This window comes from Trichomycterus rosablanca, chromosome 4 (assembly GCF_030014385.1).
Source record: "Trichomycterus rosablanca isolate fTriRos1 chromosome 4, fTriRos1.hap1, whole genome shotgun sequence".
Taxonomy (NCBI): Eukaryota; Metazoa; Chordata; class Actinopteri; order Siluriformes; family Trichomycteridae; genus Trichomycterus; species Trichomycterus rosablanca.
Window position 1 is genome coordinate 38,378,745 of NC_085991.1, and position 18,503 is coordinate 38,397,247.

Genomic DNA, 18,503 nt, shown 5'->3' on the forward strand with positions numbered 1-18,503 from the left:
GCGGTGCGGTGCATTGCAATATCGATCACAGATCCTATGAGACGCAGGCGGACCGGCAGCTTGGCGGCACATGGTAGGACTTTTTGCTTTATTACTTAATTATGATAATTGAATGAATCACTGTGGTTTGTTTATTACCGCTTATGGACTTATAACTGACTAAAGGCTTTAAATAGAGCTGCGCACTGACCGAGCGGCTGATTGGTAAAGCAGCAAAGACTGAGAGGTTTTCCTGCTAACTAAATACTACACTTTACAGAATAATTAAAGAACTAAACTATGCTATGTTCGTCATGACTAAATATCTTCTGGATGATGCGTTTATTTCAAAATATATATTTTATATAGCCTATTAACACACACACACACACACCCACAAAATAACCTGGACATAAACTTGATTTCACAAGAACATTTGAACTTATTACACACAAGTGTAGTAAGAAATTACTACACAGCATATTTCATCTAAACAACGATATCAAATGAGTAATAATACAAATATAAACAATACAAAACTGTGAACGCTCCTTCTTTTCGGTGTGCGTTTTATTCTAGATAGAACGCTACCTTTAAATAAACCTAAACAGATTTATCATTATTAATGTTATAATATTTTAAATAGGCTAGTATAAGTGTTATAAGGGTATTGTATCACAAAAGTAAATATCATTACAGTTTAAATTACATTTGCGCGTTTATTAATCTTAGAAATAAAACAAAATATAAAATATACTGCACAAGGTGACAGTAAAATTATAGGCTATAATACAAAAACAGAATAACAAAATGTAAGAAAGTCTATTAGAATGTGCTTGATTAATGTACGTAATTACCACATGTATAAAATATAGCAGTAAATAAATCAAATTAAACAGGCTATATAAGAAATACAATTTTTACATTTTAAGAAAAATAATAAAGGCGCAGTTGCGTTACTGTATTATATTTTATTGATGTAAAATAAGCTAAACATTTGCATTGACTTAATTTAAATATAAATTTTTGTTGTTTTATTTTAAATATAATTAATGGCAGTAAAATTTGGTGAAATTATGCATTATATGTTGCGTAATTTCGATGTAAGGAGCGCGTTTTGGTCAGGAACTGCATAAACATTTAAATATGTATGTTTTAAAGTAAATAAATTCCATCTGCAATATTTAGGCTTTTAGTTTATTTTATTTTTGCAGCTTTAAAATTGATTTAATTTGTCAAAGCTTTATTTTAGTATATGATTTGCATTGAATATATCCTAAATGACATATCCTATAATTATAATATTATAATTTGATAGTTATTTCAAAACTGTGTATTTAATCGCCCTTTATTTGCTTAACTGACCGATGACTTGCAAATAACATACATATTTTTTTGTCCGAAAGTTAATAACACCACTAGTTATGATTATATTAAAGTAATAATATAATAACCTAATAATAAAAGTAATTAAAATTCGTGCCAGAAAATAACAGACCTGGAATAACTATATTACCGCATAAGATTAATGATGGTTGGCTTAAGTAGGAACTGGAATTTGTTTATATAAGCTAATGTGATTAATTGGGCTGATTATTCCATTTGATAATAACGAAGAAAAACAAAAGCAGTGAGTTAAAAACAGAAAGTGACCTGCCGACCTGTGTAGGTGGCCCAGCTGTGAGAGTCCGGACTCTTTATTAAAAGCGCAATTTCCGTTTGGCTTTACTTTCACACACCAGCACACGTGTGGAGACACCTGATCAATCCCACTGTTTCTGATTATAAAGCCATAAATCTACGTTTTTTCATTAAATTATCATTACAGTGATGGAGCTGTGTTCCAGTTAATTTACATCCCAGAGCAGTACATGTTCAATATTACTTTAAGTGTCTGTAGACATGCTTGAGACGGATTTCACTGATTATGGTCTATTAGTCAGTAGAACATTTATGGTCCAATCTTAATGATGCTTCTTACACTGTGGACACTGAAGTTCCTCCGAGGCGCGTTAAACTGTAAGCTTGTGTCTATGACATGTGTCTTTGGAATAAAATTAGGTGGAACTGATGTGCAGGTGTGACAGCCTGGTCTGATTTTCACTGAGGAAATATTGTGCTTGGCATTTGTGAGGGAAGCTCACAGGGTGGTTTCATGTGCATCTGTTTTTCAGTTTTTCAGCACTGACATAAGAGAAAAAACCTCCCAAGGAAATTTCAGTGCCAGGGTGTCTAATCCAGCGTGGGAGAGAGTGTGATCCTCGCACCCTCACTTCCCTCCATATGGTTTCTCCTTCAAACCTGAATCAGCCCAGCTCTGTCTGTTTTTTAAACATATGTGCAGTATACGATTAAGCTTTATTCCTGTACCCAAAGAAAGGGCAAAATAACCCTAACTTGTTAAATACATATTTATAAGGAGGACCACCCTATAACTGCAAAACAGCTTTAATACTTCTTGGAATGCTCTCAGGCATGGTTTGTATTTGGATGTTAAACCATTCTTTAAGAACAAAATCCTCCAGGTATTCCAGAATAAGGGCATGGAGATCTACTGATTTTTGCACATAGTACTTTAGAATGTCTAAAAAAAAATTTGGTAACTGGCCACTCTTAAGAACTTTATCACTATATATGGGTCTTTGCACCATAGGGTGCACCTGGCACTGTCAAAATGCCACATATTTGTTGGATGAGTCAATAATTACTACCAGATGACTGCCTGTACCATAATGTATCTCCCACTGTATCTAATTCTTGGCAGCATACATGGGCTAAACGGTGTTGTTAAAAGTTGATTTATTTAAGGTTTTGTGCTCCTTTCACTAGGACATTTCATAGATAAAAGTTTCCAAATAGCTGTCAAGTATTTTCTCTTCATAAAGCCCACAACTTTGGATTAATGTCAAACCATCAAACAATCTTATTTGTTGCTGTAGCTTTAGGGTGTTTATCTACTATATTGTAACGTTTCTGTCATTGCAAATCTTTGCTGATCCTATTGCACAGCCATGACCTTTGGGAAAAAAAAGTTGGAAGGCCATTGTTTGGCTTTTTTTTTTGTTATCAGGTTCATGTTGCTTTAAATTCTTTATTCAGTTGTTAAGGTGCGTATTGTCAGAGCCTTGTACAAGTGATACATGCATTTAACTAGCAAGTGAAACTCACATAAGCTCTGCGTTCATGCAATGTTTCTGTTATTTTGTCTAGCACCTGTATATCATTGGCATGATCTGCTTATATATGTGCTTACACCAGATGAAGGTTATGGGTGCCTCTGAATTAGGACTTGCAAGACAGCATGAGCATCTATTTGCAGTTCGCAGATTTATGAGTCTCATGTCCGGACAGGCCTAATAAGATCATTACTTCATGGAACAAGCCTGGATCCTCCACGAGGTTTGACACATATGGAAAGCATTGAATAGGCCTAATTACAGTCTAAATTTTTCACTCTCATTGCGCTTTAGGCAAACAATCATGTCCATGTTGGGAATCGTTTGCTACGTTAGTTTTATACAGGCGACGTGTCTATGTGATAGACAGGGGCCTTTTGCTAAAGATACAAGAGGCGATAATCCATTTTCTAAGGCATGTCAGGTCAGTACTATCCCTGGTTCTCTAAAAAAAGATTAATGCACCTGATGCGCAGAGTAGTTGCCGTGTTTGGGACCCTCTTTACTGGGGTGTGTTTTGGACGTGCTTTGGACGACTAAAATTACAAAGGATGGTGGCAGCTGTGTGTGTATGTGTGTGTTTATAAGTCATAATTATAGCTTTTTTTCTATTTTTACAATTTTTTTACTGTTTCATATGCAAAGTTTAACTGTCAAGCTTGCTAAAGTACATACACAGCCCAATGCTTATACCCTAGTGCTTACATTGGATTGAGTAAAAAGAGATAAAAGCATTTGAGATCTATTTTTTTAAGTATGCACTTTCACAAAAGGTTGAATAAGATTTAAATCTCATGACTAATAATTTCAGCCGGGTGTATGAGTGTATTGTCATTCTGGAATATGGGGAAATCATCAGGAAGTGGTGTTTTCACCACAGGGTGCACCAGGTCCTGGAAAATAGTTTTATAATTGTTGGCTGGTCTGCAAACAAATGATTTCCATAAGCTGTATTATAAATACAATTATAAATACCTTACTGTACCTACTTTCTGTACCTACCAAAAAACTTCCACTATCTCTACCACCTTGGTTTTCTTTTTTGCAGATGTTTCATTATGAAAACCATTATGTGGTGGTCTGGTTAGTCCTAAGTACACGCTGTTTACATTTTTATAGTTTATTTCATAGCTTATTAAATTAAATAGAACTGTTTCTTTATTTATCTATTATTCACATGTTTATTAAAATAATAGCATTACCCATGTATGCAGGTGTAGCCTATATCTTCTCAGATTTAGCTGGAATATTCTGATGCTGTTTTTCTTTTGAAAAGAAAACATTAAACATGTAGCAGTTTATTAATGAAATGAAGTTTCCCTCGTTCATCATCTGATTTTGAACTGTCAGCTGTGTGTTGTTCCCACTGGTCCTGCACTGTGCTGGGAGCTGAGAGCTCTGCTCACGTGTGAACGCCGTCCATGACGAGCTATGTTAAAGCGGGACAGCAGAGTAAAATGTTAAATCTGCATGACTTCCATTTAGCATGGAAAGAGCTGCACTGACTGAAGAACCTGACAGGTATCAGAGTCTCCTGAGAGAAACGTACACTTTGCCAAAAGCTGTGCAAAATCAATTTCAGGCAAGAATAAACAGAAGAGAGACCTGTGCAGAACCTCAATCTCGTAAATGAACATTAAACCTAGATGTAGACCTGAATAGAGCTTGTTAGTGGTTTATAACTATACAGCCTCTTTTAACTATTCTATAAAATGCCTTTTAAACTGCTGATGGTAAGCTTACAAGCCTTTGGCCCAGGTTTTTATGTAGCTTCTTTACTCTTTCTTGCCTTTATATCTTAAATAAAAAAACAGAAGGTACTAGAAAACTTTCTTTTAAATAAAAATAATGCACATGATACAAGATCAGTAAATGAATTATAACATTTCACATTGGCCTGTAGACCTGTCACATGAACAAAACAGACAAACAATAAGGCATACATAATGTTAACCAAACTGATAACACAGGCTATTATAAACAGAAAATATTTTGTAGCATAGAAAGATTGATTAGAGCTTGTTACTAACTGGTACTATTGTTAAATAACAGCATGTGATAGTTTATGTATGTAGACCTAAATTAAGCCCATTAGTGGTTGATTACTATAAAATGATCTGTAAATTCATGCCTGTTAGTCTTTTTTAAAACGTCTTTTGTGATCTTTCTTTCTTTTATTGTTTATTATTTATTTAGAAAGAGAATATGCCAGATTTTAGTGGAGTATGAAATGAAAAATAATTCATTTTAAAGTTCATAAAGCTGCCACAAAAATCAACCAGTCAAAAGCCATAGTAAGCCACCTGTCTGTTGGGTTCATGTCACATAAACTTCAAGTCCAGTTTCTTTTGTGAGATGACTTCAAATTGTAAAACAGTCTGTAACTTAGTGAAATAGCAGATGTAGTCCTACAAAAGCTGAACACTGGTTTATAGCCATATTACTGCCAATAACTGTTTAAGATAATCAATAATTATATACACTTTATATAATTATGTCTTGTTTAACAGCTTAATATGTTTAAATAAACTATAAACTGTTCTTGTATGTTGGCTTATAATACACTGAAACATTAACCAAAGAAGCAAAAAATAGCCACATGAATGTCAGGCTATGAAAATAAATCTACATGTCATATAATCAGCAGAACAAGATTCATAAATGTCAGGATTTCTCAGTTCTTGGCACTATGAAGCACATTCGTAAAACTGATCATGTCAGTTCCATTGTACAAAGGGTCAGATTTCTGTAACTCTTTTTTCCATTGAAGCACATGCTCAGATAACTTTCAGCATAAAAACACTTATTATAAATGTGACCATACCAAATAGTGAGTTCTAATATTCATGTAAATTGTAAAATTATTACTTTTTACATAAACTATTTACTTGCGGTGTTATACTGATTTTAGGAAAAGGAATAAAAACAACCATAATACAGTACAGCCATTTTCACTAGTGATCTCTAGTAATTATTTTGCCCCTATACTGTATCATTTTATAATTAAATATATCATTAATAATATTACAAGCTGGACTTTAAGGCTTTAATCTAATCACAGAAAACAAGCAGAAATTAACTTACCACCTATTAATACTGTAAAGTAACTACATTTTATAAATATTTAGACTTACTTTTTGAAATATTTGGACTTAATTCACATGCTAGAAATATACTGGCTAAATGCATATTTGTAATGTAAAATTTCATATAGCATAAATATATGTCTAAAAGCAGCAGCTTGTTCCTTGCTTAGTAATAACATGAAGTAGTAAATGCAGGTTTTAGTAGCCCATAACTATCTATAACTATTCTACAAAATTATCTTTAAAGTGAGTTATGCTTCTTAGCCAGTGACCTCCATACTCCTTCTAATCTTGCTTTACTCCCCTACTATATGTTTTAAAAAAGAAAACCAGTCAGATAATGCTGAAACATTAAATGAATAAGAACTTCTGTTATGTTGGTTTATATACCTTATTATGCCACTGTAAATCAAATCAAATAAAAGCAAAAACCCCATGTAATATGGCTGTATGCTTATAAAACACAAATCATAACTCAGGCTGCCATAATATTGAACGTTTAACTGATTTTCAATTATACTTTTTTTTTTTACATAATGCTGAATATGTAGGCCTATATGTTAGTGATTTATAGCGATGTAACTACATTATCTACATTACATAGTAACATAATTACATAATTATTTATAATCATTTAACTGTTGTTAAAAATGCTGGAGTTATTCATATGAGTCTTAAGTTTTTTTCTAGCCTGATTCAATTGGCTTACTTGTCTGCCACATAAACCAACTAAATAACAAAGAAAGTCATATTTGTTTCAATGTCATTTAAGCCTGTAGTAGGCTTTATTAAAGTAGGTTTATTAAGTAACATTATTAAAAATTAGAACACAGACTGGCACAGCAATGCTGACTGAAATATATTTTGAAACATAAGAACACACAACATATATAGTCCTAAATGGAGCTTAATACTAACTGGTGACATTGTAAATAACAACATACGTACAACAGCAAATGTAAGCCGTAGCCTAGTGGTTAGGGTACTGGACTAATAATCAGAAGATCGCTGGTTCAAGCCCCACCAGGTTGCCGCTGTTGGGCCCTTGAGCAAGGCCCTTAACCCTCAATTGCTCAGGCTGTATACTGTAACTGTACTGTAAGTCGCTTTGGATCACGTCAAACACGTCTGCTAAATGCTGAAAATGTAAATGTAAAACTAAACAGAGACTGGGTTAAAAACGTCTCTATAAGGACATTTTAGTCCTTTTTCACATAAATGACAGTTTTTCTTTTCTTTTTAGACAGACCAACAGATAGATAGATAGATAGATAGATAGATAGATAGATAGATAGATAGATAGATAGATAGATAGATAGATAGACAGACAGACAGACAGACAGACAGACAGACAGACAGACAGACACACAGATATTCTATAATTTATTTTAATAAATTGATCTTTATACCTGGCTTTTATATTAACCAAAGGGACAATGAATTATATAGGTAAATCTGTATATTTGGTTTTCATTCCTCATAAACAGATAAAACAAATACTCTCACTTATCAATGTTAATAATAATTTAGGCTATTTAACTTAGTAAGTAAAATAGCCTAAATAAGTATAGACTTGCTTGAGTGAAAGCCAAATCAAGCCACTTGTATGTTGGGGTTTAATGCCTCATTACATATTTAACCATAATTACCATTACAGCACAAGCTTGCATAAACAGACTGATTAAAATATATTTTGTAGCATAACACACATCAGCTCAGGCTTGAATTGAGCTAGTTATTATATGACTTTATACATGCATATGTAATTCCTAATGTCTGTGACTGTAAAACGGTCTTTAAAATGGGCTGTGAAAATGTCTTCTTTAATAAAATTAAAAAAAGTGATTCTGGATCAGTAAATATACTATACGTACATTTTACCCTTGTTACATAGATCTAACTGTCACAAACCAAAAGGTGGGAAAACTATAGACTATTAGATTTGATTGTATTTCATTAGTGTTCCATAAGTATTTACTGTAGCTACCATAACTATGCTGTATTCTGTGTTTTTTTAAAGGTCTATTTAATGGCTGGAAATATCAGTGATAGTAACTACTGTACAATTTATTGGCAATTTAACAATAATTTACAGATATCCAGTTAATTGGTCGTTGATTATTTTTTTGATAACAGCTATTTGCTCTTTAAATAAATCATATTATTATTATTATTTGTAGCTGCAATCCTTCATAGTTAAAAACTTTTACTCAGGGCTGGTTCCAGGTTAACAGTAAAATACTGGTAGTATTTTGTGGCAATACACTCCAAAAAATGACAAATGTTCTCACTTGAACATAGCACTTATATATTACTTTGTTAATTATAGCTAAATAAAATGTTAGATGTGACAATGTTAAAGAAACTCTCAGTGCTAAGAAATGCATTTTTATGTACAGCGATATCTCAGACAGATGATTTAATAGACTAACTAAATAGAAGTAATAAAAAGAGATAAGCTTTATAAAGTTTTATGCCAGAGGTAAACCGTGTGCCGTAAGCAAAAATGTTTTGTTTTTTATTTTTTGCATTTTGCATTTTGCAAATTTCTGCTTGACTTTGTGATAAGTTATAAGTGCTCTCAAGTCACAGAGGAACGCTTCTCATGTTCAAAGCCAGATTCTGTAGAAGTGTCTCACATCTAACTTGTCATGTGTGGAGTGTGAATTTATGGAAAGAGAAGGGTAAATTATTGAAACCACATCCGCACTGCTGAAATGACCATCAGGGGAAGTCATACCGAACCAGCGTGAACGTGGCCTTTAGGGAGGCCAGACAAAGTCCAAGCTCAAACTGCTGGAGGAGCAGCAATCCGTCAAATGCACAGAGCCTAATGAGCTGTGTTTAATTAGCCCACAATGTAATGAACTGAGTACAAGCACAAGAATGTAATCATGCCCCCTCACCCACTTATGTAAACCGTGCTGGTCAAGCCGTGAATAGCTGACATGTTCACTCGCTCCTCACTTTCTTTGCTAATACTGAATTACCCAGCAGTCTGTGCTACAGAGACGCCTCAGTGATACCCGAGAAGTGATTCATCAGCTGCTTAATTAAAGCTCAATGAGTCTGTGACAGCACACTTGGCCTGATTCCCTTAGGCACAGATATGCACTATTGATAGGTTGGAGGAATTTGTATTTAGCTGGCATGCATATTTTGTTTACATTATAATAGAGAAAATAACAGAGGACTAGTAATGTAACGTCATTTTTTGGAAATATATGTCAGTGTAAAATAATATTCTTAGTTGTCTATAACTTGTCTTTAAAAGCCCTGAACTGATCTACAAAGATCTGACTTGTATGTAAGACCAGTAGTATTAACAGTAATCTATACAGCACTGATTAATGTTTGTTTTTTGTTTAGTTTCGTTTAAAATACATACAAACTTAATTCCAAAAAGGTTTTGCAAATAAGAATGCAGTGAACTGTCTTTTATAGTTTTTTTTAAACATATTTAATTATTTATTTATTAATTAGAATTTTAATGTCATGTTTTACACACTTTGGTTACATTCATGACAGGACAGGTAGTTAGTCATTACACAAGGTTCATCAGTCCAAGTTTTTAATGTCAAACACAGTCATGGACAATTTTGTATCTTCACTTCACCTCACTTGTATGTGTTTGGATTGTGGGGGGGAAACCGGAGCTCCCGGAGAAAACCCACACGGACACAGGGAGAACATGCAAACCCCACACAGAAAGGACCCAGACCGCTCCACCTACTGATCGAACCCAGGACCTTCTAGCTGTGAGACGATGGTGCTACCCACTGAGCCACCGTGCCACCCCATATTTAACTAAAAACAGAGAAGAGCTATTTAATGTTTAACCCTATTAAACGTATTGATTTTTGTGGGAATTTTTGTGTGAGTTTTTTGTGGGAATTTGGGGATTTTACCTACCCGTTCTGAACATTAATAAAAGTATTAGAGAATTTAGAGGAATCAAGTCATGTAATGAATATAACCACATGGGCTCAGGAAAACTTGGGAAAACCCTTGTTTTACATTTACATTTTCGACATTTAGCAGACTCTCTTATCCAGAGTGACTTACAGTAGTGCTTCCATAGTAAACATTTAATTACTCTAGATTAAGTAAACAACAGTCCAAGAACACAAATCTGCTAAAACCTGTTAGTTTTTTTGTTAAGAAATGGAAAAGAGTGTTAGTAAGTAAGTACAAGTCAGCGTAAGTGTTTAGTAAAGAGGTGGGTTTTTAATCGTTTTTTAAAGATATCAAGAGACTCAGATGTTCGGACAGACAGAGAAAGTTCGTTCCACCATTTGGGTGCCAGTACCTTGTTAGTAAACACAAATGCAAGTGAACACTTATCCTTGACAATAGCAAGTCACATTATGCACATGTTACAAGAGCGTGGCTTGCAATAAGAGAGTACAGATGCTAGACTGGCCTGTCTACAATCTAGACTTGTCTTCTATTGAAAATTTGTGTGGCAGTTTGATGCACAATATGAATGAAAAAATATTTTTGGTTGAGCATGTAGCAACTGATGCACCACTGCTTTCACATCATCACATTAAAATCTTCTTCCCCTTAAAGCTTCTGTGAGTGGTCCAAAAAGGTGGAATTCAGATGGTGCTAAATCCGGACTATAAGCTCTCTCTCTTAATGCTCTCAGACTCGACCAAATACTAATCCACCCTCCCTCACTGTTTCCAACCAAAATATAAAAGTGCGGTAACTTTTTGAAGATCCCTCCTACTTTCACATTTACAAAATATGATGTGCCCTGTCCAAAATTTGTTGGAATATGTTGCAGCAATAAAATGTTTAATTAATGTATATATACACAAAAATCAATCAATGTATTATCTTTTTAATATCATACTGTTTTGAATTAAATATAGCTCAAAAAGAATTTGCAAATCAACACTGTTGCAATTCACATTTACAGCATTTAGCAGAAGCTTTTTTAAACAACTTACAGTTGTGACCATGTACAATCCAAGCAATTGAGGGTTAATGGCTTTGCTCATGGGCCCAACAGTGACAGCCTGGTAAAGGTGGGCAAAAACAACCAGAAAAAGTTATGCATCTTGGCTGTAAAATAAAAAGGTAGTGTTTGTTTGTTTGTTTATTAGGATTTTAACATTACTCTTTGGTTACATTCATGACAGGAACGGTAGTTACTCATTACACAAGATTCATCAGTTCACAAGGTTACATCGAACACAGTCATGGACAATTTTGTATGAAAACCCACGCAGACACAGGGAGAACATGCAAACTCCACACAGAAAGGACCCAGACCTCCCCACCTGGGAATCGAACTCAGGACCTTTTTTTTTGGCCACCATGCCGAAAAGGGAGTGTAAGCTAATTTATTAAAAACTGAAAATAAAGCAAATAAAATTATTAGCTACAAATATCTAAACCCAAAGTAAAGTATTAATCAAGTGAGAATATTGACATACATTTTAAGACAGTGCTGGGCGTTTATCAGGATGGGAGAATTACAATATGATCTAAAGACAGTACGAGTGCTGTATAAAAGACTTTTTTTGTTCTCAGACTTGCCTGTTTGCCCCTGCAGGTCCAAAGGCTCAGATTTCAGACTCTCTCTCTCTTTCTGACTCTCCTACCGGGCAGGTTTACACAGGCCTGCTGACTGTGCTATCAGTGTCACACGCTTGTTAGAACATCATCTATTACCAGCAGTTAGGAACAGACCAAGAACCATATGGGCTAGAGATGTAGAGTGAGTGAAAAGGGAATGTCCTTTATCATTTTAAAACGTTTAAAAATAAAACTCCTAAAGAGGAACTTTTATACATAGCTCCACGTTACAAAGCTATAGATTCTTAGTTCTTCTTAGCTATAGATTTACATTCATTTCTTGCAGATGTTCCAATATGACCTGTCAGGCTTTAAAAATTACAAGTTTGGGGTCAGCCAATATTTCCATTTAAGATGTAATAAGCAGGAAGCTAAATCCTCTGAGAAACTGAGCCAAACATTTAAAGTACCAGGACCATTAGGTTTTTTGTATCTTACAAGGGCAGACAGAGCCATCCCTGCTTGATGTGCCATTAACGCTAGATGCATAGCACCAGTTTGCATTGCCAGTAAAATAGACAATCATTTCTGTGTAGATGCCCAGCTGGCCGATAGCCGATAGATTCAGCCGTGGTGGGCTAGGGTGATAGACAGCTGCGCTACTGGACTTAGACATTATTTTCAAAACAATTGAACAGAAGTGTAATGAGTCCAACAGCAGATGGTCAGTTCATTTATAAAAACAAGCTGCCGTTCTGGTACCAGATTCTTAAAATTTATATTACTTTCATGACTGTGTATCTTCATAAGAGACTTATAAGTGATAGTTATTTCCTTATTTATGGGGAAAACAAACTGTTTTGGTTGTTTACATCTCACCTTTTATATATTTCAATCTAAATGTTCTCTATATTTTCTCTATATATTCTCCCTGATCTAGCTACTGTTAAAATCTAAAGTTTTTTACACTTATATACACTTAGTTGTCATGGCCTTCTAATTTCTTGTTTGTGATTATGATTGACCACATTTGCAATCAGAAAAATAATTCCCCATCACCTTAAAAGGTATTATGTTGATGTGAATAGAATTACATAAAAATATACATATAATATGTCGTCGCTGTTCGATGAAAAACATGTATCTCCAAAAACTCAACTTTTTTTGAAAAATAAAAAGATTTTTCCCCTGACAGTAAAAGTGCAAACAAACCACAGATGGCGACATTTAGATACAATTCAGCACAGAAATAAAAGTGTATCTTTATCAGGTCGTCAGTCCGTTGGTTTCATATGTAAAATGGACTTACTTGTACAAATATAAATCATGTTCACAACCATGCAATTGAATAACCTGAACAAACTGTGTAGATCAAACATTACACATTTCTCAAACAGTACCGGAGGGGAAGAAAGAGAAGATACACGCTTTTGATGGACAGGTCTAGCAGCCAATGGAGATACTCGTTAAAGAGATTGTGTGATTTTTCATCTTTTCTTTGGTCATTTTGATATTTATTGCTATGGACAGACAGAGATTTATACCCACAATCAACACATGTAAAAAAGTGAAAAGCGCATTTTTCATCAGACAGCGACGATATACATACAAGCAATTTTGATAAGCTGCCATCATTTAGAGTTTAGTTGACAGACATCCTCTGGTTCACTATTATTCTAACCTCAAGCCTCAGTACTTTGTAGAACATCTTTCTGCCTTGATAACCTCTTATAACCAATTTGTGTTACAAAGTGTTACAAGCGTCAGACGCCTCTCCATTCTTCTTATGCAAAAGCTTCTAGTTTATTGAGGTTTGATGGCTTTCATTGTGCAACTGCTTTCTTGAAGTCCCACCAAAAATTTGCTATGGAATTTAAATCTGGAGATTGGATCATTGTCTTGCTGAAAAGTCCAATTAGCACCATTTGACCATTAATTGCCTTGTTATTTCTTTAAATCCATGATTGCCAATTCCTGCAGCTGAAGTAAATTAGGGTTGTTATTGAGTTCCCAGTGGTTTAATCAAGTCGTAACTGAACTGTAGGTCAGCAATTCCGTGTAGGGTTCGAATAATTGTGACATGACAGCATTAAGAAAATATTGTGCTACATCATTTCATTTCTTCATTTATTTGCTCTGTCATTCAACTAATAAAGATTTTGTTAAAAGCTAAATCTAGCTAGTTATAAATACTTAATTTGTGGGGATATGAGTATTGCAAATTACAACAAACAAAAAAAACTCAGGCCTTAATTAATTCCATTAATTAGACACTACTTAACATGGGTGACATTGTCCACAGTCAAGCTTGCTTCACATCTCCATAAACTTAGAAGCTATTATATCACAAATTAACCCCCTGCTGTTCTTTTTTGGTTCATGTAATCAGCAACAAACATTAGCTAAACTCTTAACATGCTTATTGTGGAACAGTGCTTGTGCAGCCTGTATGCCTGTGGTAATGTAAAACTTTTTTAACTTGGACAGAGTCATCAACAATTCAGCAGTTTTTATTTTATGGCAGACAGGTGGCAGCTTGGGTTTTGACAAGACACCACTGTTTTACAATCGGTTTATTCAAACTAGCCTTATTTATATTGGCACATAGATAGATTATAAGCTATAGTCAGTCATTAAAGAGAATTAAGGTCATGTCAGACAGTAAAATAATATTAAACATTTATGTCTATTTTTGACACAGCATATCTTCAGACAACGTACGTTTTTTGGAGAAACAAGTACGTTCAGAGTACGTGCAATAGTGTGCAACCTTCTGCTTTAACCATAGTCACTGCTTACTGTACCCTCATGTTTCCGTGCACACACTGTCCAGGTCTGGATTAGGAATGGAGTGACTAAGTGACTATAAATTTGATTGATGGTGCTGGGGTCGATTGTAGACCAGCTGTTTCCTGTGCATACTGTCATTCCTTGCATTTACTGCCTCCATGCCTCTCACTTGTTTGTACCCATCTCTGCTCTACTACGAGGGTTCTTCAAAAAGTTTCCTCACTTTTAAAACTCTATTTATTAAGAATTAAAAAAAAAATTTAAATCACTTTTTTACAGTCGCCTTCCTTTGCGATGCATTTTTCCCAGCGTCGTACCATTTTAATGCCAACAGCAAAAATGTTTTTGGTTGAGTGCGTAGCCACTGATTCGCTGCTGCTTTCACATCATCATTACATGAACATCTTTCTCCCCTTAAAGCTTCTTTGAGCGTCCAAAAAGGTGGAAATCAGATGGGGCTAAATCCAAACAATAAGCTCTTAGTCTCTCAGACACGACCAATTACTACTCCTTCCGCCCTCACCTTTTCCAATGAAAATACAACCCCAAATCAGAAAAAGTTGGGGCAGCATGGAAAAGGCAAATAAAAAGAAAACACAGAGTTTCTTACATTTACTTTGACTTTTATTTGATTGCAGACAGGATGAACCTGAGATATTTCATGTTTTATCTGCTCAACTTCATTTTATTTATTAATAAACCTCCATTCCTGCATTTCAGGCCTGCAACACATTCCAAAAAAAGTTGGGACAGTAAAGCATTTACCACTTTGTAATGTTGCCATTTCTTTTCACCACACTTAAAAGACGTTTTGGCACCGAGGATACCAAGTGATTTAGTGTTTCAGCTTTTATTTTGTCTCATTCTTCCTGCAAACACGTCTTAAGATGTGCAACAGTACGAGGTCGTCGTTGTCGCATTTTCCGTTTCAAAATTCTCCACACATTCTCTATTGAGGACAGGACAGGACTGCAAGCAGGCCAGTCCAGTACCCGTATTCTCTTCTTCCGCAGTCATGCCTTTGTAATGTGTGCAGCATGTGGTTTTGCGTTGTCTTGTTGAAAAATGCATGGACGTCCCTGGAACAGATGACGTCTTGAAGGCAGCATATGTTGCTCTAAGATCTCAATGCACACTTTTCTGCATTAATGCTGCCATCACAGAAGTGTAAATTACCTTTGCCAAGAGCACTGACACAGCCCCATACCATGACAGAACCTGGCTTTTGGACTTGTTGCTGATAACAGTCTGGAAGGTCCTTTTCGTCTTTGGTCCATTTTTTCCAAAAAAGACCTGGAATGCTGATCCATCTGACCACAATACACATTTTTGCTGTGTGATGGTCCATCCTAGATGCCTCAGAGCCCAGAGAAGTTGACGCTGCTTCTGGACATGGTTAACATAAGGCTTCTTGTTTTCACAGTAAAGTTTTAAGTGGCATTTGTGCATGTAACTGTATTGTAGTGCTGGACAAAGGTTTGCCAAAGTAATCCCTCACCCATGTGGTTATATCAGCTATTGTTGAGTGATGGTTCTTGATACAGTGCCATCTGAGGGATCGACGATCATGGGCGTTGAGCTTAAGTTTGCGCCCTTGGCCTTTACGATCTGAAATTCCTTAAATGGTTTAATGATATTATGCACTGTAGAGGGGGAAATATGCAAATCCCTTTCGAACTTTCTTTGAGGTACATTGTTTTTAAACATTTCAATCATTTTCTCACACATTTGTTGACAAACTGGAGATCCTCTGATCATCTTTGCTCATCAAAGACTCAGCCTTTCCTGGATGCTGCTTTTGTACCAAACCATGATTACAATCACCTGGTGACATGACTAGCCCTAAATTGCCTCCATACCAACTTTTTTTGGAATGTGTTGCAGGCCTGAAATGCAGGAATGGAGGTATATTAATAAATGAAATGAAGTTGAGCAGATAAAACATGAAATATCTCAGGTTCATCCTGTCTGCAATCAAATAAAAGTCAAAGTAAATGTAAGGAACACGGCATTTTTATTTTATTTGCATTTTTCATACTGTCCCAACTTTTTCTGATTTGGGGTTGTATAAAAGTGCGGAAACTTTTGAAGATCCCTCTATATTCAGCTTGAGATGTGTTTTAAAAGGTTATGTTATGAGTTAGACCTGTTATATCTAACTCATTTTCATTGCCCTCTGCTGAATGATAGGCTTTGATCGGCTGGCGTGTATTCTATGTCATGACTAGGGATGTTTTCAATTGGGACACAGATGGTGCAGACAGAGGAAAATTTACATCATAATGCTTTAACTTTTCTAGACTTCTTTATGTGTCAAAACATTATATGTGATCCCTTTGATGACCTGACCATTTTTTCTTCTTTTTTTCTTTATTATAGGCCAGATGACATCATGCTCCAGTATTACTCCCCTCCCTCCCTAGCTCTGTCCTTCTACCTTTTCCTTCTTCTTGGTTTCTTCCCCTATTCTTTTCTCTCACCCTCTTTTTCTTTATCCCCGCTTCGCTGGACCTCTCCCAATAACCCTTGCTACCACCTGGATGGGCGTCCTCGCCACTGCCTGTCAGATTTCGTTAACGCTGCCTACGGTGTGCCAGTACAGGCAGAGGACCTGCTTCAGGGAGCGGAGAGGAACATCAGCACCCTAACTGACCTCCATAATCTCCATAATCTGACCTGCTGGACTGCTTCGGCACGTTCGGTTTCTGCGGAATGGACCCTAAGTGTTCCCCTTGGAAGGCGTTTTGAGGTCACGTACATCAGCCTGCAATTCTGCCAGCATGTGGAGCTAATTGAACCTTTCTCCATTTCCATTCTAAAGTCAATGGACTTTGGGCGAAGTTGGCGCCCACTGCAGTATTACTCCAGCGACTGCATGGGGAGATTCGGACTTCCTCCACAGTCCACTGCTCTCAGCAGACATCAGGAGACCGAGTCTCTGTGCTCTGATCCCAGGCCCTTTCAGAAACACCGTGGTGGAGTCATATTGGCCTTCTCAACCCTAGATGGACGCCCTTCCTCCGCAGATTTTGAATACAGTCCAGGTCTTCAAGACTGGGTGACTGCCACTGACATCAGGATAGTGTTCCATCAGTCACAGAGTAAAACGGTTAAGCCAGAAAAGAAACCAGATGAAATGGACAGGACTCTGAAATGGACAGCAGGGTCTAAAAATGAAGTGACTCAAGGTGAGAGCGTTTGGTTTACTGAAACAAATGGTCGCAGGAAAGGGGAGTCGAGAAGGATCCGCAACAAGAGTTCCTCACAAGGAAGTGGACACAACGTGACCCGCAAACAGACAGACACTCAAGATGGCAGAGACAAAGAAAGAGGTCGTAAGAAAGATTCACCTCGTTGGATGTCATGCCAGGAGGGTGTCTGTGAGTGGAATTTTGAAAGTCAGGGGCGTGGCTCAAAGGGGAAGGAGTTGAGAAAGCGAAGGAATAACGCAAGAAATAAAAGAGCTCGTTCCAGAACGAGGAACAAGGCTAGACATCGTCTTTCACTGTCCTCATTGTTGGCTGCACCCACCCTTCCTCTTGCTCTCTCTGATATTCAGGTGGGTGGCAGGTGTAAATGTAATGGCCATGCCTCCCGCTGTCGACGTGATGAGCAGGGTCAGGCGATGTGTCAGTGTGAGCACCACACTGCTGGACCCGACTGCGATGTCTGTGAGCCCTTCTATTATGATCGCCCTTGGCAACGTGCGACGCCCACCCAGCCACACCCGTGCGTCCGTGAGTTATGACTGTTGTGTGTGTGTGTATATGTATGTCTTTGTATGATATAAATGCAGTTTTCAGGTCAATGATCTTTTCCCCCTTTCCTTCCAATGTACTCATTTACGATTCATATTTAAGATTTAATTTTTTTTGCCATTTGCAACTCTGCCATGCTGGCCACCCCCTCTGACATGTATGAAGTCGACAGCTGTTCTTTACAA

At 36.3% G+C, this 18,503-nt stretch overlaps 1 protein-coding gene across 1 annotated transcript in view; it reads left to right on the top strand.

Annotated features, from left to right (window-relative positions):
- Positions 1 to 18,503, top strand: part of ntn5 (netrin 5) — a 34,188-nt gene continuing 15,685 nt past the window's right edge. The window contains exons 1-2 of the mRNA XM_062993296.1: positions 1 to 73; positions 16,940 to 18,297. Coding sequence (XP_062849366.1) covers positions 16,953 to 18,297 — 1,345 coding nt within the window. The 5' untranslated portion in view covers positions 1 to 73; positions 16,940 to 16,952. The remainder of the gene's footprint in view (positions 74 to 16,939; positions 18,298 to 18,503) is intronic.